At 39.4% G+C, this 24,892-nt stretch overlaps 1 protein-coding gene across 1 annotated transcript in view; it reads left to right on the top strand.

Annotated features, from left to right (window-relative positions):
- The window catches only part of LOC104521696 (spermatogenesis-associated protein 6), a gene marked incomplete at its 5' end in the record, with an annotated part of 33,141 nt that extends 21,588 nt beyond the window's left edge, over positions 1 to 11,553 (top strand). The window contains 3 exon segments of the mRNA XM_029083969.1: positions 3,601 to 3,700; positions 7,496 to 7,584; positions 11,313 to 11,553. Coding sequence (XP_028939802.1) covers positions 3,601 to 3,700; positions 7,496 to 7,584; positions 11,313 to 11,478 — 355 coding nt within the window.
- Between the last annotated feature and the right edge of the window lie 13,339 nt (positions 11,554 to 24,892).

Raw genomic sequence — 24,892 nt, 5'->3', positions numbered from 1 at the left:
TGTGATTTAACATTTTTGCTGTGTGCAAGTGGATGATTGGATTGTCTGACATTTGAAAATTTCTATTTATTACAGCTCTCAAGTTCACAAGCTGCTGTTTGCCTAGAGTACATGGGTAGATGTATCCTGTTTGTATTTCTAATGGAGTATTTCATCCTAATGGATAAAATTATACATGAAAATAACTTTAATCTTTTGTACAAGATCTAGACTGTCTGCTTGGCTTCTTTTTTTTTCCCATCTAGGTAGATGTTGTCTGTATGACCTTAAAAGAATCCTTATCTCATAAAGGAAAATGAATGCCTTTAGTCACATTACAAGGGAAAATGGTTCTGTTTCCTTGATTGTACTCGACACAACATCTTTGAAATTAATCTTGAGAAGTTCTCTGGTTGATCTGGCTTTTTCTAGGTCACTGAACTATATTTCCAAAGTGTTTATACAATCTATTGGAATCAATAAACAATTTAAACTGATGTAACTGTAGAATGTTTGCAAGTCCTAGGGAAAATTGAAAGTATGACAAAGAATACAGCTGTAGGAGTTTATTTTGTTTATCAGGACAAACAGTCACTGAAATGAAATTTCTTTCTTTTCAACATTGCAATATGATAGTGACACCTTAATCACGTAAATAAGTAGCTAGTAATTTTTAAAACTCATTATTGGTGATTTTGGGCAAATGGAATCCCTTTATTTATACTTTAAGAAGCTATGCTTTAAAGCCTATTGTATAAAATATTTCCAATAGGAGAGTTAGAATATCATAAAAAGGTTTAACCTCAGATTATGGTTGTTACATTTCAGGCATGGTTTTATTTTTGTTTGAGTTTTGATTGGTGTAAATGTTAACATTATGACTTTAAATATGGATTAGACTCTGTAGTTATTACTAAAATTAGGCAATAAAAATACTAGGAAAACTAATTAAAAAGAGGCTGATACTGTTTTTAATTACAGTTAAGGTTTGGGGGTTTTAAAATTTTTTTGGTAAATTAAGTTTGAGGCATGTGTGAGTGGCTAACATTTCTTATACCATAGCGCACACTAGTGGATTGATCAATAAAATCACCTGAAGAAAGAAACCTAATAGTTCTTGAATTAAGTACTTAAATCTTCTTCTCCTTCTTGTAGCCATAGTAATGTACTTTCTAAATTAATACAATAGCAAGCTGGATTTCCTTTTTTCCAAAAGTAAATACATTTATCTCCACGGATATTTGTAAATTTAAGACTAATAACAGGGATCTGAAATCTTACATACAAATTTCATGAAATTTATTTCCCAAAGGCAATCTGTTTCAACCTCTCAGTGCCAGCAACCTGGCTGTTGGAAGAACAGCAGCTGTGTATAAATAAGAGAAAATGCCATGACTTCATGGGTCTGTCTTTTATTTGTCAAATGGAAAATTACTCTTACTGCATCTAGGATTCACCTTCTTAAACATACATTTCAGAGGTTGTTTACTATTAGTAAATGTTTGTAAATGCTAGTGGGAAGTCATAAGATGATAGTACCACTTCCACTCCTTTTCTTTACCTCTCTTCTTCTTTTTCTCTTTTTTTAAAAAGAGTTTTTTCACTGCAAGTGATAGAGCACATGCATTGTAATGCAGTACATCAAACTGGATTTGACTGTGTTAGGGAAATCAATGCTCAAGGGACTTAAGACTTCTGTTTCTTTAAAGGCAGTGCTTTCCTCCCCTACCAAAATTCACAAACCATTTTGCTTTCTCTTAGCAAAAAATTTGTGTGAGATCTTTCAGTGCAACAGATTGGTAGATTCTGGTATGCAAAAGAATTGAGCAGTATGAATTTGTCATACATATTGTTGGGTTTGAAATTAATTGTAAATGTTCAGGATGCTAATATGAATGTTATAGCTGGCTTTGTGAAAATTCTTGCCTGTAATGATCCAAAGATAAACAATGTTAGATGTCATTAGAAGTATGGAAAATACATCCCCCTATAGATTATACAATTTGTCTTTCCAATACTGTGTCATTTCTTGGCACCCTTTATTGAAAAAAAATAGAAGCATTCAGAAATAGACAGTTTGATTTAAGGAAACTCATAAATAGGCTGAAAATATTTGGACTCTTTAGAACAGAGAGAGATATTTCAGAAAGGTAAGCAATAATAAGTGAGTCCAAATAAGTTGATTAGATACAAGAAAATAGAAGAAAGTTACTCAAAAGCAGAGAACTGGTCACTTTCTCTTTATATGTCGATCTCTCTCTGGTAATAGGAGGAATGATCCCAAAGATTGCCAAGTGCTCCCAGCACTGCCTGTAACCTTCAGGGCAGCCTGGCACTTCCATTTTCAGGGTCCTGCTTCCGTTAATTTTAATGTTGCCAAGTTACTTGTTTTGGACTGAAGCTTTCTATGTGTACTTGCTTTGTTCTTTTTGGAAGGAGCAGTACAGTTCTTTAGCTGTATTGAAATTTCTGGAGGTTTGATGAAGGTAAACTAAGCCAGGCACAATCAGATTGGGGATTTCAGAGTGTGGCAGAGTGTGGCAGCCCAGTACTGCTGTTGGCTGTTGTTCCATTAGCTCAAATTGCAGGGGTATAGCTTGCCAGCTCACAGCTTGTCTAGTGACCTGTGTTCATATTAGCACGATACCACATCATGAGTTTTTATTTTCTTGGTGCAAAATCAGGTTCTCAGACGTTAGGAAATAATGAAATGAAGGTGCACAATCTTGATTTGGTGCCCTGTTTGTATACATTGTAATAAGATTGTGTAAGTAAACATTTCATAAATTTCCCCAATAATTCTTTCTTTATGCTGATTTTTTTAATACGTTTTTGAGTGTACTAACATGTGGAGGTTGGTGTGTTAATTATGTTATTCTTAAAATATTAGTTGCCTCCCTTAATAGTCTGAGAATAGCTATTAATATGAAATTTCTGCCAGCTTCTGAACTTACTGAGAAGGATGAGGTGGTGTTGGTTTGGGTTTTTTTTTTTAGTAAAGTGGAGAAAAATGTGCTGCCAAACATAGAAGGGTAAAATCCAAAAGTAGCTGTTGGTTTGAAGTCACCCATATCAAGCAAGCTACCTCTTTTTTTAATGTAAAAAAGGCAACTTAAAATGCAGTTCCATCTTATGAAATAAAGATGGTGAATTTGCTGGTTTTTGACTCCATGGGCTTTCCAATTTGCATGTATGGGGGTTATCTTCCTGTTGATTTATTCCAGTGAGAAATATTTCACATGTGTAATAATTCCTTTAAAAAGAGAAAAATGAAACCTGATCACTGGGAATAGAATAATTGTAAAGCTTTTCTATCCTGTAGGGACAATACAAACATTACAGAAATATTACTCAAGCTACAAAATCATCAACATTTTCTATGTTTCACATCTTCTATTGGTATCTTGGATGCATACTGTTTATGTGCTGCTTTGAAGTGTTTCTTTACTTCTACTCCAGAGGAGAAAAAGAATCAAATTGAAACATTGTGTATGTTCCAAATAGAAGGAAGTAATGCCTGCTTTATAATTTTAAGAAAAAAATAAATCCGAGTCAAAAGTATGTTTGAGCTTTTCAACAAGAAAATATTTCTTCTGTTTGTTTTTGCTGTTCCTCTTGCAGATTTAGCTCTGGTTGGCCTTCACCAGCAAATGGAGATGAGATCCATAAAAGAGTGAAAAATATTTTAAGGACACACAGTGCTAGACAGCGCCTAATATTTGTAAGTTTGACTGCAAGCTAAATCCTTTCTTTTCTCTAAGATGACTGAGTAAGAGAACTGTGCCTACAGTCTTGGATTTATTATAATGTTGTCCTTTGAGGCAGCCTTGATTGTAGAAATGTGGATTCAGTATATAAGCTGAACTGTTTCACACTGATTTCAGTAGCCTCCTTATGTGTAGCCTTTACGGACAGCTGGTACAGGTAACCTTCTCATAGGGTATTGAGGACAATTATGGGGTTTTTTTATATCTCATCTTCCGCTTCCAATTTAAGGAAAAAATATGTTACAGATCTGTAGAACATCAAGGCTTAACACATTGTGCAGCTGCACATCAGCAGCTGCTTGTGTCCAGCTGTTTGTAGAGCTAATATTATTCTTCAGATGTGTGCTTTTTTACCTTAATTAACTGGCTTTCAATGAACAGAGCTCTTTATCTAATGAGATTATGCCCAGGATCAGAGTATTTTGTCCTGGAGTCTGATGGAATTTTGAAGTGTGGTTTTAGACAGATAAAAATTGTTGCTACTGCAACAATTGTTGCTATTGCAACTGGATTTTGAGAAACCCAGTTGTGGCACAGGATCTCCCTGGCCAAAGCATTGTACAGACTGAATAACAAGGCTGTTCATCTACAAAGAATTTATGGTCTTAAGGGTGTGGTGAGGTAAAAGAAAGGGAAGGTAAAAGGATGTAAGGATGAGAGGCAAGATTAGGAGCTCTGATGATATTATTGTTTTTGTCTGACAATCTGACACACAAATGTTACTGATCGGTTAGAAGAGACATGAGTCTCTCGAAGTGGAGAAAGCCATCTTCTTTGCTTCAGTTTCTCCTCTTAGGAAAAGGAGTGTTGACAGAAATCTGCTTTTGAATATTGCTACAATTTTAAGTTACTACTGTCCCCAGCTGTCCACCTTTCCCCTCTAACGTAGTTTACTGTGTCAATGGTAAGTGTGATAAAGAGTATGGGAGCCCTGGCCTCCCCACCTCACACCAGCACAGAAACAGCAGGCGTAACACTAGTGTGCTGGCCTGTGAACTGTGCTGGCTGGGATGCAGTGACGCTACTGACTACAGTAAACCCATGGCAGAGGCCTGAGGCAGGTGGAAGTGAAGGTTGTTGTCTCAATTCACTGCTGCAAGATGTACTGAAGAACATCTGGTTTAGCTCTGAAGTCTTGATTTCTTTCATTATTTACGTCCCCAAATTTAGCCATCCTGGGCAGCTCCGTATGTTGCCTGCATGCTCTCTTAATCTAATTACTATCTCATTTCCGTTCAGTCTTCATTTTTAGCTTATTTGTTGTGCTTTTTGTTTTAAACTCGGGAAAAACTTTTCTCATGCATGCTAAGACTGATCTAGTTCATGCTGCACCTCTCTGACTTTGTATAAGAACGTTATGATCTTGTGAGCTGTTGCCTCTCAAGCAGAAGATGACCATCACATTTTTCAGTGTTTCAGACACTCCAAAATAGGTACAAATCATGTCAAACGCTTCTCTGATGTTTCAATGAACTTCACATAACAAACTGGATTTCATGACGGTCCAGCACCTCCATGTAATGAAAGTTTGCACAGCCTGAACTATCTCCAGTGGTCCTTGACTGCCTTCCTTGAACAGTAGACCATGACTTTACGATAAAAGATTTAGTAGTTTTTTAGGAGAGCTGAATGGCTGGTTATATGGTCTCTCCATACAGTCATGAAGACTATTAAATATAATAATGGGTAAAGGAGAATTTGATAATTTTCTTCGTATTTACTTATTTTACATATATAATTTAAAACATTCTACTCTAGAATGACTTACACATATGCTGGTATTCACTTGTTAATGCATTATTGCACAAATGCACACAGTTGCAAGCATGATGTTAAGATTCTTGAAGCATGGTGCTTTCTTTTGACTTTTGTTAGCACACCTTGTCATTTCCACTATCAAACACTTTCTGAATACTCACAGAGATTAATAATCAGAGATGATGCTTTTCTGTTTCCTACTGGAAAACCTCATATTTCTGCCCTTAAAAATCCAAATAGCAGGGTATTGGGTAAGATTTTTTTGAGTCCTTAATTACCAACTTGGTCAGAACAGTGCTGGAAAAGGACCATTATTCTCACTCCGTTTGCTTCTACTGAGCAAAAGCAATGGGAGGATGTTGCAGAGAAGTCTCACAGAGTTTGATAATCATGTACATCTAACTTGTGAAAGCTGTGCTAACAGCAGCTGACCTGCTTACAAAAAAAAAAAAAAAATCAGGTCTACTTGCAGTGAATACTGTAAAATACACCGGGATTGGTTGTGCTTCCCCAGATGGCCCAAAATCTAGGCTGCATTGTGAGGCAGTGGATGGATGAGGTAAATGGGTCATCTGGAAAGTGAGGAAATAGTAAAGCAAGTGCACTGGCAGCGTGGTGATTAGATTCTGGCTCCAGTCTGGATCCTCTTCCAAACTTTGAAAAGTTAAAAAGTATCTTACTCTGTTTCGTTCCAAAGAGCCTGGTGCTAAATAACAATTCCCAGAAGCATCCAGCTGTGTTTTCCAAAATTTTGTTTCCATAGTGCTCCATAAAAATAGTGTGACTGGAGCTCTGCTGCAGATTCCTCAGGGTGTCCACTGTAGCTGCTGTGACATTCTGACAGTATTGTGATGTTTCCATCTTTTTTTGCTTTCCAGAACATAATTTGCCTCCGGCAGATGCTGCAGAGTTTTATTTACCACTGTACCCCATTTCCTCTTCAGTGCTTTGCAGTCTGTGACTGCTGAAGGAAGAGAGTTTTCCTGTTTACAAACACACTTATTACCTTGTATTTCACCACAATAAATGGTGAGGTTTTTCCTCATCCATATGCCTGCCGCTCAGCTTGTTCTGCATCTTATTGCCCTCTACTGCTATATTTATTGTTGTTTCTCACAGTTTTGTGTTACCAGCAAGCATGATTATTTTTACTGCACAGTCTTTTTTCTAGTTATTTCTTCTGTAGCATGAAAGATTATTTTGTTTACTAAGCCTTACAGCAATTGGCTTCTGCTAAAAGCATCACTTCATATCGCCTCTTAAGTAGTGTCTTTGCTCTTTAGAGTAGAGTGAATGTGGTTGTGTGTGGTGGAATTTCTACTATCCTGTCTCAGGTGACCAAGTGGCTCCCTTCACATGAGGTGTTTTGTTTCTTACTTACCAAAGAGGGCAAATATGGGTTAATTAATGTCTAGATAACATTTGGAAGGTAAGACTGCTTTCTAACGACTCCTAAGAATACCACTGAATGGTCATTAAGTGTACCATAGATTTTTTTTTAAAGTTGGGTAAACATATTCTCAACCCTGTATGTGGAATAGAAGTATTCAAATGGTTAGAATTCTTCTGTCTGGTAATAAACATTAAATGGATAATGATAGCTCATTATAAAAGCTAACAAATAGTAAGTTTGAAGTTGTTTTTTCCCTCTTGCAAGAAACAAAAGTAAGGCAGTGAGCAGTAGGTTTCATAGCATTAACCAATGTGTTTGTTGAGGGTTATTGAAGCTTGTGCTGTCTGCGTAGTTCTTTAGATCTACACTGTCTAGAAATTCTTTCCAGTTTATTACTTGAAAATTATTAGCTGACTTGTACTGAACTTAATTAAAAGTGTTCATAAATGGCATTTGGCTCATTACACTTTGTCCCTTTCTCCCCCAAGAAATGTAAGCACTTTAATAGTCTTCTACTAAATGGAAAGAAAGTATTTTTGAAATGGGATCATTGTAATCAGAAACCAACCTAATGAGAATTTGATTTCTGGTTTTTTAGGATGAGAGTAACACATCAAAAGGAGACTTGACTAAGACAAGAGAATCTTCACATAAAGTGCCCTTATCCATGAGTGAATTGCAGAGCAGGTATGGAGTTTTTCTCTGACCAAGACAGAACAGTAATAGTCATGACATTGCCCTTTAAATTTAGCTAAAAATGTCTCTTTCTATTTTGAGCTATGTCATATATTGCACTGGGAAAAGCCTTCTGTAGGAGTTGGTCCTACCAAGCTTTTTCACCTAAAAGCAGAGTATAGTCTAGTGCATTCTAGTCTCTAGCCAGTATAATCTTCGTAAAACACTGATTTTGGAACTAGACTTGGCCATAGAAATGATCCTTTGGGAGTTGGTTTTGGATTTTATCAACTAGAGAGCAAATGTCACTTTAAAAATAACCAATTCATTATTTTTTCTTAAAACTATGGAAGTACAAAAATAAATTGAAGTTTGTTTAATTATATGATTTTGGGCTGTTTTGTTGAGGTTTGGTTTTTTTGGTTGTTGGTTGGTTGGTTTTTTTTCCCCCAAAACACATATTTGGAAAAGAGCAGTATCTTAAAAAATACAGCAAATATATATAATATGGTCTAGTGATTCAGCATGCCATATTTCAGAAGACAGCTTGAAAACCTGAGATCTTGAAAACCTGCTTTATGTAGGTTAATTATTCTGTGTACTTCTCACATATATGACTGGGTTTCATTCAAATATTTTACTTAAAAGACACCAATTGAATTGATTTTGACAACTTCTGTAGTAGGTTATCAATATTGATGTTCTCTATGTATGCACACTATTTTGTAGAACATTTTGGGTACTTGTTGGAGGAAAGGTACTAAGTAAAGTAAAACATTTTTTGGGTTGTATGGCTTTTCTGGTTTTCTTTATACTAAGACAGAAGTCCTAGAACTGTGGTGCTAAATTCAAGAGGTCTTGGCATTAGGAAAAGAAAAAGCTTTATTTTGATAATTAAATTTGATGCAATATTTTGTAACAATGATTCACAAATCACCATTGTATACCACTGAAAGGAGGTATCATAGTGAACTTCTACTTGCAATTAGTAAGCTCTAAAAAGTTCATTTATGATTTGTTGGCTTTTAAAAAAAAAATCTGTTTCTCTATATACACCTCTGCACTAGTTAGTCTTAGATTTTCACGTTGTATGTGAAGTCACTACTAAAGTTGTTAGTATTTCTATACTTGTGCTCACTGTGGTATTCTGCGTGTAGCCTTTTTGCTCCTTTATCCTTTGTCCTGACAGCTGCTGCAGTTAAATTGTGTATGTTGTGTTAGTGAGAGAGAAAGCAGAATACCTTATTTTGAGGCTTTGATGCTGCAACTGCGGATAATGAAAAAAGAAGAAACAAATCCTAGTACTGCAGAATCCAGAAGTGATGTGATATGAAATGTGGCACTCAACTTGGGAAAGGACTGCTCCTTGGGTTTAGAGGCTGGCAGCACTAGTCCCCTTCACCTGAAGGGTGAGACATAAAAGGACTCGAGGACAGTCTGGTTACTGAGTGTTTGCCATAGTGCTCATGAACAGGATACAAGGACAAAGACAGAGTTCATAGAAGGACATGGTACTGTCAACCAAATGTTGGCAGTAAAGTAGATGATTGAAAACCACTGGGAGTAAGGAAAAGGTCCGTGTTTTGTGAAATATTTAGTATATGATTCACTCAGAAAAGAACTTCTGGGACTCTTAAAGGAGATGTATGAGGGAACAAAAGCATATGACAGGTATTTCAGAGCAGGGATTTGCGTGCAGAAATCCTGCTGTTAATATGATTTGTGAGTGTAATTCCCAGATTGCTTAACTCAGGTTGTCAGCTGGTTTCCAGTTCAGACAGGAGAGGGACTCTTCCTTAGCTTGGCTGTATCTTTGTCCACACCAGTGCTAAGTAGGACTGGCTAATAATGGAAATAGATACACAGACCCTGCTCCCTCCAAACGAAGGAAGGGAGTATGAAGCTTATGTCTTAAGTCTTTGTCAGTACCAGAATAAGGAACTCATGAGAGTTACTATTGGTTTTTGAGTCTTTACTACAGTTAAAGTTGGTTGGATTTTGAACTTTTGGTAGAAGAAAAGGCAAGCACAAGGCTGACTGCAGGAAATGGATTCCAAGGAAAAGAGTGTCAGAGCTGTTTGATGTATGTGTACTAGTGTCGCTCCCAGTGTAGTGCTTATTTGTTGTCCTGAAAATTCTCCATCAGGAGTGAGGTAACACAAGCTGCAGAAAGGAGGAGGTGAAACTTCAGTTGTTGATGGGTCCCCAGGGTATTGACTTGTCTACATTTAGCACAGGCCTGTGTAACATTTTTAGTGATTTTGCTGTTTGGTAGGTTGTTTTTTTGTGTCCAAACTTAAAAGCACAGTTCACTCTCTCCGGGATGATAAAGAGGTTTAAGTTTCCTTCATGCTGTTGACAGACTTTAAATGGTGCAGCTTTTTTGAAAAAGTGTGAAGGTGGCCTTCCTCTCTTTTTAGTATTGAAGCCACATGAAGATCTTCTTGTTGCTGTTTTAAGTCGTGTATATTGGCATCACCAATTTTAAAATATTTGAATGTAAGAAATCTAAAAGCAAAAACTATTCCTTCTCTAGTTTTCCATGGGACAGTAGAAGTTTAGAAATGTTAATTTAGAAAATGGATTCTACATCTTCCTCTTCTTCCCCTACCATTTTCCTTTCTTAAAGTGAAAACCTTGTGTTTTGATGCAGCTAGCTGGAACTATATTTGTAAGACCTTTGTCATAAAGTTTCTTTCAATTTTGTCACAGATGTTTACTGATATTCCCTTGAGGACAAAGTTTTAAGTACTGGTTTGACCATAGTAGATTAATAAATTATATGTATATAAAATAATGTAAAACTTCCCTGTGAAATCAATTTCCTAAGTGAGGATGGAAACGTAGGTAAGCTTCACATTTCCAGTTTTATTTCCCATACTGAGAACATTCATGAAAGGCTGAAGATAACTCAGTCCTAATTTTTAAGTGTCTTACGTGCCTAAATCTCTGAGCAGATGTGAAAAATGTCACCTTAGTAGTAATTTTTTTGCTTATGATTTTTGAGCTGCTTGTTCCGTGCTTTATTACAGGAAAATGGCTCGTTTCATTATATGACACAAGCCTTTGTTTTGAAAGTTTCAAGAGAAGGCAAATAGTCATGGAGTTTAGATATACATACTTCAGATTTGTTAGTGTTTCATAATGATTTTCAGAGAATAAATTTCCCTTCATAGATCTAGGAAATAATTTCTTAAAGCAACTGAAATATGAGACTCTATTTGTGTTTAGTATTAAAACAGTGACACAGAAGATGGGGTGGGGAAGGGACACTCGATTGCTGCTGTATCATAATGTATTTGGTCAAATACTTAATCCAAGATGCTTCTGATAGAGCACTTTACAGCTGCAACCACATATTGAAATAGCTGCTTGTGGTTACATTTTGACCTTCAAAGGACACAAAAATCCTACTGTGTTGCTCTTGCATAGGCTTAGTGCCTACTCATGCTGCCTATCAAAATACAAGAAAAAATACTGTATGCTCTTTGAAAATTAATTCTCTTTCTATTTGGGAGGTATTATCAAGTGCACTCAGATAAGTGGGGGAGAATTTGTGTGATTGAATAACGTGGGGCTCCCATTTCTTAGAAGGAGCTGCAGTGCAGTTTTTGTTTCAATTTGTGAAAGGTGATCTCTGTTTAGCAGCTCTACGTTTGGATTTCTGCTGGTTTTGTGCTTCTGATTCATCTGTCTTGTCTTGGTTTGATCATTATTTCTTATCTTCTTTCTGTTGACAGTTCACGAGTGCAGAAGAACACAACTGATCACTTGGATAATGGTGAATATTGGTCTAGTCGTGCAGCTGTATACAAAGGGAAGCCTCACAGAGCAATCTTTGAAGAGAGTCTTGAGAAAATATATAGAAACATGTACCGAAAAGCTTCTGGCACCATTTCAGACTAAAAAAACGCACTCCTGATAGCAATTAACCTGGAAACGCACAGTACACACTGTTTATGTTCGTAATGAAACCTCTTTGTATGTAACAAATATTTGTACTCTATTTTTAACATGTAATTATGGTTGGGCAGGGTTTTGGAGAAATGGGGTTTTGGCCTGGGTTGTTAAAGAAAAACTATTAACATCCCCCTGTGTACCCCCCAAAAAAAAACCCCAACCAACCAGCAGCAACTAAGCCCTTCCACAGTTAATCAAGATGGTGTTGCTCCTTTGAGACTGTGAAAAGATGGTCATTTGAGGATTAACATGTCTGTTGGACATTCCAGTCTGACATCAACTCAGGTTTCAGCTGCAGCCAGTTCTTACTAAATAATTAAAGCTATTTAGTAGCATAAACAGAATTGGTTGAAGAAGCAATATGGCCTGGTGTTCAAGGAGGGGTTCTAAAGAAGAAGGTGAATGTGAGTGTTGATTTAAAAACATCCCATCTGGGACAAAGGGAATTGTTTTCTAGAAAATTGTCTTTGAATTGCTTCTTTCTGAGGAGGGCAGAAACTCTGATACTGACCTATAGACATTTATCAAAGCACTTTTAGTCACAAATTTTCTAATACTGTCAAATTCTAAAAGAAATCCACCCAGCCCAGCAGCCTTTGTATCAGAGGAAAGGTCATCTTCATACACCCTGTGCATTTGAAAGTATCCAGGTTCTCTTGAATGCAGCCATGACATTTGCCAATGTACTTGTAATTTTAAAAAATATGAATAAGAAAGGAGTGTGGAAGGGGAAAGACTGGAGATAGTCAGCAAGCTCCTCATATACCCCGTACAGGCCTTCTGAAGTTCCTGCATCACAATCCCACCTAATTTGGAGTCTGTCCTTCCCGGTCTGCTGGGATCCTGTTGGCAGAAATCACATCATTTTTGCTAAAGGCCACCAAATGTTCATCACCAGTTTGATGCTTTCCCCGGAGATGGAACCTTTTCAGCCTTGCATTGAACAGGTCCCACATTAGCAGACTGGGGCAAATTGCCCATGTATTGAGAAGTAGAATGTTTTAAAAGGGCAAGAGTGTCCATCTCCCGCTTCCTTTCAGAATGGGGGAAAAAAAGAAATGCCTGTTCTGGCTTGTTCCCTGACTGAGCGAACAGATTCAGTTACACCAATGCCATTTTACCTGTTTTGATTGGATAAAGGATACAGCTAGCAGTACAGATGGCAGAACATATGACTGTAACCTGCCAGCGTGCCTAGGTAAACAAAAAGTTGGTCTACTCTGCCTTCCATCCTTTAATGCTGAGACAACATAATTGATTTGAGAAAGCAGTTGGTGAGCAATTATGCTAGTGGGAAAGCATGTTGAAAGGCTGCGTGCTTCTGTTTCAGGAAAGGGGACTCTCAGAGGAAGTGTCTTGCATATAGACATTTCTATTCCTTGTAACTGTTCAACCAGTTGAAGTGGATTAACACTGATAACTTCCTGTCCCTGATGCCATTTAGCACATTAGTACTTTCAAAGGGCATTAGTTGCACAGTCTTACGCTGTGGATAAGTGTTGAGTCACTCTGAAGTAGTAGTACACTTTTTTTGCAGAAGTGAAAAGTAGAACTTAGGCAAGCTGTGCCACTGAAGGCATGGTGGCCACGGAGTATTATGCTACCGGTACCTGGTATTCATTCATTAGCCTGTTCCTGTGACCCCATATTAGTCCATAAAGGAAGAGTTTATTTTTCCTTGCTCTTCAGGAAATTAAGTATATTCAAATGAATCCTAATTAGGCAGGGCACATTCTGAGAAATACTTTCCAAGCTTTTGGTTTCAAATGGATCTACTAAAATCTGAAGGTTGCTGAGGTTTCCTGTATGTGTTAGAGCCCTAATTTTAGCGTTGTTCTTATGGTATCCCACAGTTTTCATTCAGTATTCTCTGCGCTTTCCCTCCCCAGTGTCATAGCTTAGTAAAAGTTACAGTCTTCAGAAGATTGGCTGCTCACCTTTGGGCCTATATGTGTCATAAAAGTACTGTTCCATTTTTCCTTCCTTGGCTATCCAGCAGATTTTAGTCTGTGTTTGCTCAATGTATAAGAAGGTCTGAATGCTGAGGCTTTTGGTTTTTTGTATGGCTGAGTAAGGACACAAGGTGTCATGAATTCAAGGAGGGGTTGTGGAAAGTTTGGAGGCCAAGGTGTCATGAACCCCAAGGAGGGGTTGAGGAAGGTTTGGAGGCCACTGTGAAAAAACAGGGCAATGTTTTTGAGGGGTCCAGAGGAATGCCTGGGGGATATCTGTTTAATTCCCCTAGCTAAAGAAAAGAAGCATATAGTAGTGTGACAACCTTCAGTTTTTCATCAAAGATGAAAAATTTTTCATAAAAGGTGAAAACTGGATGGGAGGAATAAAAAAAAAGGTGTTGTATATTGAATTTTGACTGGTATGAATATTCTCACTATAGCCTCCATGTGCAGCATAACAACAAATGAAGCAGATAGACTATGAGTGTCTTTGGCCCTGCTCCAGCTGTGCGGGGAGATGGTGTGTATAATGTCTTTCTGAATCAGCTGCTGCAGGATATGTGTTTCTCTCTTGGGTCAGAGTCATTCCACAGCTTATATGCTGTGATACAGCAAAGAGTGTTCTCTTCCAAGCACTGTGCTGGAAATACAGTTTGGTTAATGGAAAACTTTTTTCTGAAATGTGATATAAGACCTAAATTACTCTGATCTGTCCATAAAATCTGCAAGCCACTTCATTTTCAGAAGCGTTTGGCCCCTTCTCTGTTTGCTCAGCTCACCCTCCTATTAATATGCGTGCAGCTCAAGTGCACTGAGCATTGCTGCTCCTTTGCTGCTGCACTATGTGATAAGTATAGGTTCAGGCAGTGAACCAACATAGTAATAAACTGTAATTGTTTAGTGCACCTTGCCTTCTAATACAATTTAAATCCCTTCTATCAAATGCAAATTTCTAGGTTCCTGAGTGGAGCTTTAAATAGCATTTTCTATGCTCGTTCCTTATCTTTTGCCATCCACAAAGTGGTCTGTTAGTGACAATGGGATGGCATAATCCCACCCCCGTCATTTTACCTCCTAAAGGAAAGCTGCCTACTCAAATCTAGAAATAATGGGCTAGATTAAGAGCAAATTAGTGTTTTTCTGTAGAGTTTCTCTCTTTCTCTTAGCCTCCTCAAGTTATTATAACCCATGAGTATTCTCACCAAATGCTGTTTAGCGTCCAGTGTTGCTTGCAGTGTGCAATCAGTGCAATATTTTAATCACTTTAGTAAGTCACAGTCTGCTTCCTACTTGCTCCCTTCCCTCTTTCCAACAAATAACTTGGTATAATTTAGGATCTCGGGGTGACTTTAGACAAACTACCTGCCTCTGTTTAGTAGCAATGCAAATCCTGTGCTGAGTGGTAGTTGCTTTGGAATGACTCAGTCATTGACCTGTTGCGGATTAAAGGCAAGAATGTCAAACTCTTTAATGATTTGCCTTATCTAAGTTTTCAACTGGAAGAAGGGAAGCTTAAATTAGTCCACTGGGGACAAGAGGCATAGGGATGGCTACAGTAACGGGAACAGGTAGGAGCAGCATTGTAAGATAGATGGGCAGCAGTGTTTATACCCCAAATCTGAGCAGTTTGATGAGGGCTGTTCTTTAGATCGTGCATCATGTTTGAATTTTACTATTACTTAAGAGGCTGCCAAAATGATGAGGAGAGAAAGAAATCTGTCTATAGGTGTTGGAAATTGGGGTTTTTGGGGGGTAAAATATCAGAACATTTATCTCTACTCAGTATTAAATAGTCTGTTCCAAACTCTTTCTCATTGTTACCTCAGCTGTAAAATGGGGAGTTTGTGCTCTGTGGAAGCTTAATTAAATGACTGTGAAGTGCTTTGGGATCCTGAGGTGAATGTTACAGAAATTATTTAGTGGAAGCCTGGCTGAAAAGTCCCGTCTCATCTCCACGTTACTAAAAAGGCTTTATTTTAATTTTCCCAGGTTTATTGTGTTTTAATCAGGCATTTATTAAGAAAGTCTTAATCTTATCAAGATAGAAATCTATTAAATCTAAGAGATGGCTGAAGAAGATAATTAACTACTTTACTACGTGTGCTTTTAAGAGCTAATCTTTACAGTTGGTACCCTACTCAACTTCTGTCTCCTGCATGATCCAGGTTCATCATACTCATACTGATTGCTCTCATTATATATTTTTTTTAATATTAATTATTTTTTCATCATCCTGATGTCATAGTGCTTTCTGCTATGTGTATTAATCAGCACTATTAACATCTGTCATGTCATTTGTTCTCATCCTCTCCTCAGGAGCAAGGGATGCAGTGGTGTGTGCAACTTGACAGTGGAAAAGTTTGTGTGGTGTGCTGTAGGTTTGTCAGAGAAAGTAAGCTGGAAGGAATCTCTGCCTTTTCAGTCCATGTGCAAGGAATAGCTTGTTATGTAATTCTGCCCTTCCTAATTTTTCAGCTTGAAAGTATTTTCTAAAACTGAACTATGCAACAAAATTCTTAGCCTTTTAGCAGTGGTCACTTAACTGTATAAATCTTGTGATGTGGAATGTCTGGGTCATAGGAAAGCCTACCATGATATTAATTACGTCAGTGGTTACAGAGTGATCATTATCAGGCTATTGAGAGTATCTCAGGAGATTTGTTTAGTAGTCGAGGAATTTGGGGAAACTTTCAAATCCATGAAACTTAGCTTCTTGTTCCCAGTGAAAACAATTGAAGCTGAGAGGGAACAGCACTTTTGTGGATGATCTTAATGAGCTACTTCACTGACAGAAATGATGTCTGGTTTAGGTGATGGTCTCTGGTAGCAGCAGAGAATTGATCTGTGCTCAGTTCCTTTCCGTTTCAACAGATAAACCAGTGTTGTGGGAAGTGATCAAGAGCATCTGATATTCCTGTTTCTATTATGCAGTGAACTATTAAGCACAAGCCCCATTGATTGCATTGGTTTCTACTGCTTTGTCCATGGGATTCAAAGCATCAACCAAAACCCTTAAAAGATGAGGCTGTAGCTCCTTTTGTTAACAGTGTTGGCTTGCCAAAGACGTGCAGTTCATTCTCTGTTTGTCTTCACTGAGAAATTCTCTGAAGTGCAGTGATAATTTGTCTGGATGGCAACGTGGAGGAACTGTAACCTTTCTCTTTGCTTGATCAATGTGGAGATTGTGCTTTTTCTTCTTGTGTATTCCCATTCAATTCTGAGTGATTGCTTCTGACATAGCAGAGAACTCTCTGCAGTCTGACAAGTGGTGATCTGAGCCACCTTCTCACCTCTTCAGGGAAAGGAGTTTGCTGTTGCAAAACAATGTCCCTCTTGGTTCATAAGATTTTACCAGTCTTGAGGATATAGCACAAAAACTTTGTTCTGTGGTCAGGCATTTGTGTAACCCTGTAGAGCTGATGCCATTGAATGAACAGAGCTTCACACAAAGTGGAGGTGGGAGGCTGAAAGCAAAGGTGGACTTTGAGAGTGGTTTGATGCGTGGCATGCCACAAATTATGCACTTGTGTGCCATGAATTATCACTGTATAAAATAACCTGTGAAATTTATAAGTAACAAAAGCACTCTTTACATTGCTGAACGGTGGTGAATTCTAATGCTTATATTTGTATTGTTACACTGACTTGAATTTTTGTATGTTTAGCTAATTGTGTTGTTACTAAGACCGTAGTTGTATGAACTGCTTCATTCAGTACTCCAGTAGTAAACATTTGCGAAGAGGTTGCTTTCCCTGCCTGCCTTGTTTTCACCACAGTCATCTAGTGTTTACATACATTTTAGCCTCTGTACCATTTTTGAAGGCTTTATTTGTCTCATTTACATTTTTGGTTTGGGTAATACTTAAATATGAAATCCATCTGGGAAACATATTGTATATTCACGTTGAGGGGTAAAACCAGTTTTTAATTAAAATTTGATACAGCACTTGTATTTCACTTTGTCCTGTTTTATTATGAAACACTTCAATCTTCTTCCTAAAACACATATGTCTTGTGCGTTTCAAGATGTTCCTTGTTGCTCATGCAGAACCAGTTTCTGAGCTCTGTCAGCAGAGTGCCATATGTTCTGGGGTTCATTTAGCTTCTCTGTCGTTTGTGTAGGCAGCATATTGGCTGTAATGCAGCTAAGCTCTGCTCCATTCTTTTCTTTGTAAACTTGTCAAAAGATGAAAAAAGCAGGGAGAAGAAAACACTGAATAATACTCGAGTGATGTGAATGATCAGGAGGTTATGGTAACTTGGCCAATCAAAATTGAGGTTTCTTGTGTACTTGAGGATTTTCCTTAATTGCAGCTTATGCATAGCCTATAAAGTGATGCATCCCTCAGCACTGCCCGGGATTACACCCAAAACAAGTGCTGAAGATTGAGATATCACCCAAGCCACTTGGAAATGACAAACATTACGTGCTCTTAGTTTTGCATTAATCTGCTATTTTAAATGTAAAAGAAAAAGAAAAGTGAGTAGCAGAAGATGGGCATGTGAAGGGATTGTACTCCTCCTTGTTGTCTTCTGGCCCTGTGGAAAATAACTCTCCACTGTTTAAATGGCTGGTACTGAGCAGAGAAATCCCAAGACTGATGGTGCCCTCCTGTTAAAAAAAAAAAAAAGTCATTTTTCTTACCAATCCATTCCTGTTTCTTCCCTGTCCCCCGTAATCTTGCCCATGAACCTGTAGGTACCATCAGTCTTTAATATACTGGCAGTACATAGGAACACAGCCCTGACTGGTTATTGATAGAAGTCGTATATTGTCGGATACTGATCTTATCTGCCAGCAGCTTTTCAGAACCGTCTTGATGACTGTGACAGAGGAACAGAGTATTTCTGTCATTCTCTAACTAGACCTTAAACATTTTATTTAAAAAAAAAGGAAAAGAAGGAATAAGAAACTATCAAAAAAGGAATACATATTAAACTGCTTCCCCTTTGCTGAGGCGTGAGGGTGGAGGGAAAGGGCTTGAGTGGCTGCTTGGTACAAGTGTGTGGAGGAGTCAGGAGGGAAACTTCTGCAGTTCTGACCTCAGGTCGGTCAGAAATAACCAGCTGGAGTGACATGAGTGTAAACCTGGTTGAAGTGACAGGCAGCTCAGCTCCTGGGACTCTATTTACATATGTTTAAAACAAACAAAAAAAGCTGCCTTTGTTCCCCAGGAAAAGCTATTTACTTGGCATTCAGCTCGTGTAGGAGCTGGAACTTCTTTGTGGAAGATGTAGAAACAAAGCAACTGACATTTCTGCTTTGATGTGAGGCTGAAGCTAAGATTTGATTTTAAAATATGAGAGTAAACCGAAACTACTTCCAATTTAAAGGTGGGGTTTTTTAATGACCTTAAAAGTTTTGAGGGGTTTTTTTCTTCCCCTCCCCTTAGGGACCAGAAGAAATTATAACAGTAATCTTACTTATAGCTGTAAGTCTACAGAGACGGTGGCTGTAGGTTAATGAAAAATTGACAATGCTACTTGCCTGTGCTTCCAGCAGATTTTTTTTCTCCAAACTGATGTGAACTATTGCACTGCGTGAGTTGGTTATGAGTCTCACATATTAAATCGAATGCTGCTTTTGTGGAAGCTACAGGAGCGAGTCACAGCTGAATGTTTTGAACAACCTTCCAGTTTTGAACAAACGCAGCAAAAATTAGGGGTTTCTTAAAATGATTACCCTGATCCTTCCTCCCCTACACACACACACACAGATATATAAAGCCTGCTCTGATGGTCTAAAGCAGAAAGTGAGCAGAGGAATTGTCCCCGATGATCTCCATCCCAGTGCTGAATCCAGAGTGCTGTCAACCCAACCCAATAGCAGCCTAGTAGAGGAATCAAACCATGGTCTTGAGCGTTGCAAGTGCAGTTGCTCTTGTTTTGCATACATATGTGTGCTGTTACGCACTCTTGTGTGTACTACTCCTTGTGTGGCACTGGGACTCCACGGGGTTGTCCTGTGAGACAGGGGACATCGTGTGTCTCACAGAGCATTGTTGAAATGCCCTCTCCAGGAGCATTTCTGCAGTATCTTTTGGGACATCTTGTTTCTGCTTCCTGGGAATTGTGCACAGAAACGACATGAACTCAGCAGCTCAGGCTGACTTTGGGTCGTACTCTGACAACTTAATAATATCTGTTTGTTGTCCTTGGCATGGTGGTGCCATCTGGTCTTGCTTGGACAGCTTATCTATAATATTGCACTGCATGATATTTCAGTTTTTGCTTATGAAATCTTGGGCTGTGCTTGAATGGCACACCGATACCTTGATGCCAGCCTTTGACCAGATGGCACATGCTTAAATAACCTCCCCCATGTATTGTGATGGAGATGAATACACAGAGATGTTGGAAATTGCATTTGAGACAAGGGGAGGGAAGGCATGAAGATGGCTTCAGGTACCACATGGGATCTCAGGCCAGGAATTAAAGAGCCATTGGATGTCCACAGACTTCCTGGCTCCCCTTGAAGGACTTTAAACCTATAACAGACTCTGAAGAGTGACCAGTTCTTGGCTTGAGGGGCTGTTCTGGGGCAGAAGCATTCTCCATATCTCCTGTAGGAGTTTCAAGACTCATTGAGTCATGGAAAGGTAGAGAAAATATGTGACTGAGGGTTGGGGTACACTTGGGAAAAGGCACTGTTGAGTGCAGTGGAATTTGGGGCAATGATGGGCAACGCCAATAAAGACTCCTCCTTGATCATTTCTGCAACAAGAACATCTGTATTTTGGTGTTCCCAGTGGATTTGCCATCTCCACTGAAGAGGAGGTTACGTTTGGGTGATGAGGAAGTTGTCATCTTTCACTTCTCTGGAGGACAGGCAGTGATTTCCTTGCAGTCTTTCGCAGCCTGGAAGGGTGCCTTCATCGCCATTGCAGCAATGCTGTGCTGGAGAAGCAGCTCAGCAATGGGACCTCTGGAGGTCAGTCTGAAATAGGGAAAAGAAATGTACCCCATCAAATGTATATACAGGACTATGAGATGAGAGGCTTGAATATGGTTTTTGCATCTACTACATATTGTCTTTTGACACTTCCTTTAGGCTCTATCTCCTTTTTTTGCCTTTCCATAATTATAAAACCCTGTTTCTCTGCATGCACTGTCTATGATTTTTATTTATGTGGTGTGAGTTCATAAGAGACAACTACTTAATGTAACAGAAGAGGCTTAATGAAATCCAGCAGTTGAAAGCTGGAGTAAGATACAGTCACATTAGAAATAAGGGGTAGCTCCTTTCTTTACTAGTGCAACGAGTATTTAGCTTTTGGAACACCTTAGGCAGGAACTGCTTCCTTCTTAGCTTGCAGTCTTTATGCCAGGATTGAGCACTGTGCTAAAAGGAACATGGCTAAGCTGGCAGTTTGATAAGAGATTGGCAGGGATGTTCTGCCACATGCATTGTGGTAGTTACCCAAAGATACCAAATCCTACCAGTAAATGCTAGGTCAAAGTAGAAGATCAGAGCTTTTAGGCACTCAGAGCCTGGTCCTACTTCAGTATGCACAGCCTGGACATGTTCAGCCTGAGCTCTCGCCCTTTATGAAATTACAAAGTGTCCCCAGAGTAACTGGAGATACAGCTTCAGCTTAAACAGAGGGTCAAGTTGCTTCTTATGAAGTTCTCTTATTAACTCATTACCTTTTAATTTGCAGACAAGCCAAACCCTGATTTGCTCAGGCTTTTCTTATTTGTTATAAATTTTTGAAGACTTATGCTACATTGATGACTTTCCTTTTTAATTATAAAAAAATCCAGAAGACTTATGTAGCTATAAAATGTATGGTTAAATACCAGCCAGTTTAGCGAGTGTGCTTTTGCTGCTCTGCAGAGATACACAAATACACACTTGGAAATCCTCTTGCCAATATGTCAGCATTTTGAAACTGCTACAGCTTGAGGCTAGCAGGGTTATTTTCTTTTGTCTGGGGTTTAAAACATTGCTCCCAGCCTGGTATCTGGTAAGATAAAAACGAATCCATTGAAGGTAAGAAGTTGACTTTACTATCTGTAGAAGGAATGCTTTTTGACAACATAATTCAAAATTGTTTTAAGCAACCTTCTCCTCTCCCCACCTGCAAGGAGAAGGAGTAATGTGCTGGTGCTGAAGCACCAGGCACTGAGAAGTGGGTAAGTAAGTAAGTGAGCTGCCTACTGGGGTAAGGGGCACATCTTCCAGGCACAAGGCTGTGAAGGGGAGTGGTGGAATTCCCATTGCCAGAGATGTCACAGCCCAGAGCCAGGAATGTGGGGAAAGCCCTGCAGGGACACAGCAGTGAGTACCTGCACCAAAACAGGGCTCAAAAGAGTAGTTGTTGGGTATGAACAAAGCAATGTAAAGGCAAAGGTGATAGCAAGTTTTTTGCATTACTATTCTCAGTAAAAGTAGGACGGATTCTGATGTGTTCTTTGGTGTATATTTATTGTTTATTATTGTTTTATTCAAATAAAGGGAAGGGAAAGTAAGAAGAGAATGCTGAAGAAAGGAAAATAACCCATGTACCTTTACTGAGTTTGTTTCTTTTCCTCATAGGGCCCAAAAGAGCAGAAGGGTGATGGGACTCTCTCAGCCCACGTGTCACATCCTCTCCCTCAGATCTCCATGAGCTTTATATCCTGGTGAAGTCTCCCTCTATAGGAATACAGGGAGAGCAACGCTCCCGGCAGGGATGAGAGCTTGTGATCCCAGGTAGGATCCTCTTTAACCCAGAAACAGGGACTTCCAGCTAGGATTCACATGGGCAGGTTCCTGTCTGTGCACGCCAAGAAGGCTGCGGGTGCTGCTCTCTCCTTGTCCCAGAAAACAAGCATGAGGAACCAGAGAAAACATTACAAACTTACTCTCCACCCTGCTAAAATGCACACGGTTTCATTTCTTTCCTTTGTAATAAACTGTGCCCACCATAGCGTATATTCTTTTAAATAACATTTTAAAATATTTTCTGGTAAATTAAAGTGATGACATGTTTGTAGGGTTCATTGTTAATTTCATTTCCTTTGGCTCAGCCAGCCAGATAAAATGCAATGTTATTAATCTTTGTTTAAAAGAAGATCCTTTGCCGAACAGTAATAAATGATCTTGATAGATTTGTCAGGAAAATGAATGATAATCATTTGCAGATAGACACAAGCCTAGTATGGAAGATTAATAAGAAAATATGTATTGGCATCATTAATAACATCTGCTGCCAATGGACTTGTATATTGGTTACAGCTCTGAAAGCGATGCGGTCTTGGTAGGATATTGCAATTCATCACGCGCCGTGAGGAGCGAGGCTGTATAGAGCTCCTGCGGCGATGACAAGCTTCTCCCTGGGAAAGGCTCTCGAGGAGCCCAAGGCCGAGGCCACGCCACAGCCCAGCGCATCCGCCATCGGATGAGCCTGTCATCGCCACAGCCCCGTTCTGCTGGGCTCTGACTTCCCATGTGCTAAAAACTCTTCCACACTCCACAGATTTGCTCATGCCTTGCTTTTGGGGCTACAGCTCTCTGGATTCTCAGATAATCTTTCTTCCTTTGGGATCTCTGCCCTCGTGGTGCGGGCTGAGCAATGCCAGTGGGAGAAGCTACTCCCAGTGTGGAGCAGCTTGGGCTGCAGCAGCTGCATCACCTGGTGTTTGATGTACACTTTTGCCCAGGGTCTGCGCTCGTCCCACCTCGTGTGTCACTAAAAAGGTTCCTCCACAGCCTGCCATAGAATTAAAACTATGTATGTTATTAAGAAAGTACTTGTATGTCTTCAGCTGACACAGCTTTGGAAAGTTCCCTTGCTTCATGGATGCACAATGTGTTAGGAGAGAAAGCTCTTCACAGGTCCTGCATGGTTCTATCATGGGCCTTGGTGTTTCAGCCAGGATAAAAAAATATAATCCCTTTTTAGTTTGGTTTTATTTTTTTTTAAGCTAAATATGATGCTAACCTAGAAAATACAAAAAAAAAAAAAAAAGGTCAAGATATTTTGAGATTACTTTGGTTTATTTCAGGAAAACATTTCAGACTCCCGGTCCCCAATTATTCTTTTTGTTTTGCTTTAGCAGTTCGAAGCAGAGTAGTAAGTTAAATAAATTTACCAATGAAATGTGTTTCTCCTGTGGGGTGCACAGCTGGCTGCATCTGGCAGTGTGGCTGTCTCCCTTCCTTCTGTGGGCCAGGCTCAGGGATGCAGCCATGCCTTTCAAAGGTCATTACTTTGTTTAACTGACACAGGCATCACCATTTTAAAGGAAACTTAGTCTTCCAGGGTCCGTGGGGTGAGATTGGGGAGGGATGAGGTCAGCATCATGTATCCAAAATTAAAACTATGTGTATCATTTAAAAAAAAAAAAAAAAAAAAAAAAAAAAGGCTTAGTAAATTTTACTTCTATTCTCTGCAAAACTGAAATTTTCTTAGGGGAAAAGAATAATCTCAAACAATTAAAAAACTGCCCCAGTATTCCTCATCCTGCTCTCTGTTGCTTTCCCTATGGCTTTAGCAGATGTGTGGTCCAAAAAAAGCCAACAAAGCCATTGAGCTAAGTGCTGCTGAGGGGCTCTGTGGCTCAGGAGCACTCAGCACCTCGCTGCTCTAGGCAAGGAGGAGAGAGCCCTGGTATTTCTAAGTGCATTGGAAATGTGTCTGTTATTATTAGACATTTACCAGCTATTAATCACAGCTGGTAACTTGATGTCCTCTAAATGTTTGGAGGCACCGTTTGATCCAGGCACCACCTGCTTGAAATTGAACTGTGGAAAGGCAAGGCAAGCTCTGCGGCACCTGCCTCTTCCCACGGGGATGGACAGGCAACTGACGGGGCTGAGATCTCCCTGATTCAAATAACATTTATTTTTATCTCTCTCTTAGAAGAAGCAAATGCTTGTACTGACCTGCATGAGCAGAGCACAGACCCCATCCTGCACGACTGGTTCAGTCTCCTCCATCCGAACTGAGGATGAGCAGGGGAACTGTGACCTGGGCTCCCTGTGCCCAGGGGACACAGAACCTTGTCTCTCCTCTCCTTGCTGGATCATGACACACTTTCTTCATCTTTATGGAAGATGCTCAGAGCACATGGCACAGCTTATGGCTGTGCTCGCCTCCCTGCACAGCCCATGCCTGGTGGATTGGACATGCCCCTCAGATGCTGGAGGGGAGGGAGTCACATCTCTATGGGCCTTCTCCAGGTGAGCATCCTAACCACCACACAAAGATACTAACAGTAGGTACTACCCACCCTCTGGAGGTGGTTTAAAATGTTATGACCATGCCACATTTCATTATGATACCAAGGGGGGGGTCAGAGAGGCCTGGACTTACCCAAGGAGGCCAAAGTCAAGCTTGGCCGAAGAAGGTTTATTTCTTCTCCCTACCACAACCAGGTCACTGTGGTCCCAGGAAGACCTTTGTGCATCAGTTCAGGAT

The sequence above is a fragment of the Antrostomus carolinensis genome, unplaced genomic scaffold (genome assembly GCF_000700745.2).
Source record: "Antrostomus carolinensis isolate BGI_N321 unplaced genomic scaffold, ASM70074v2 scaffold11562, whole genome shotgun sequence".
In the NCBI taxonomy this organism is placed as follows: Eukaryota; Metazoa; Chordata; class Aves; order Caprimulgiformes; family Caprimulgidae; genus Antrostomus; species Antrostomus carolinensis.
This window is presented reverse-complemented; position numbering and strand designations above follow the sequence as displayed.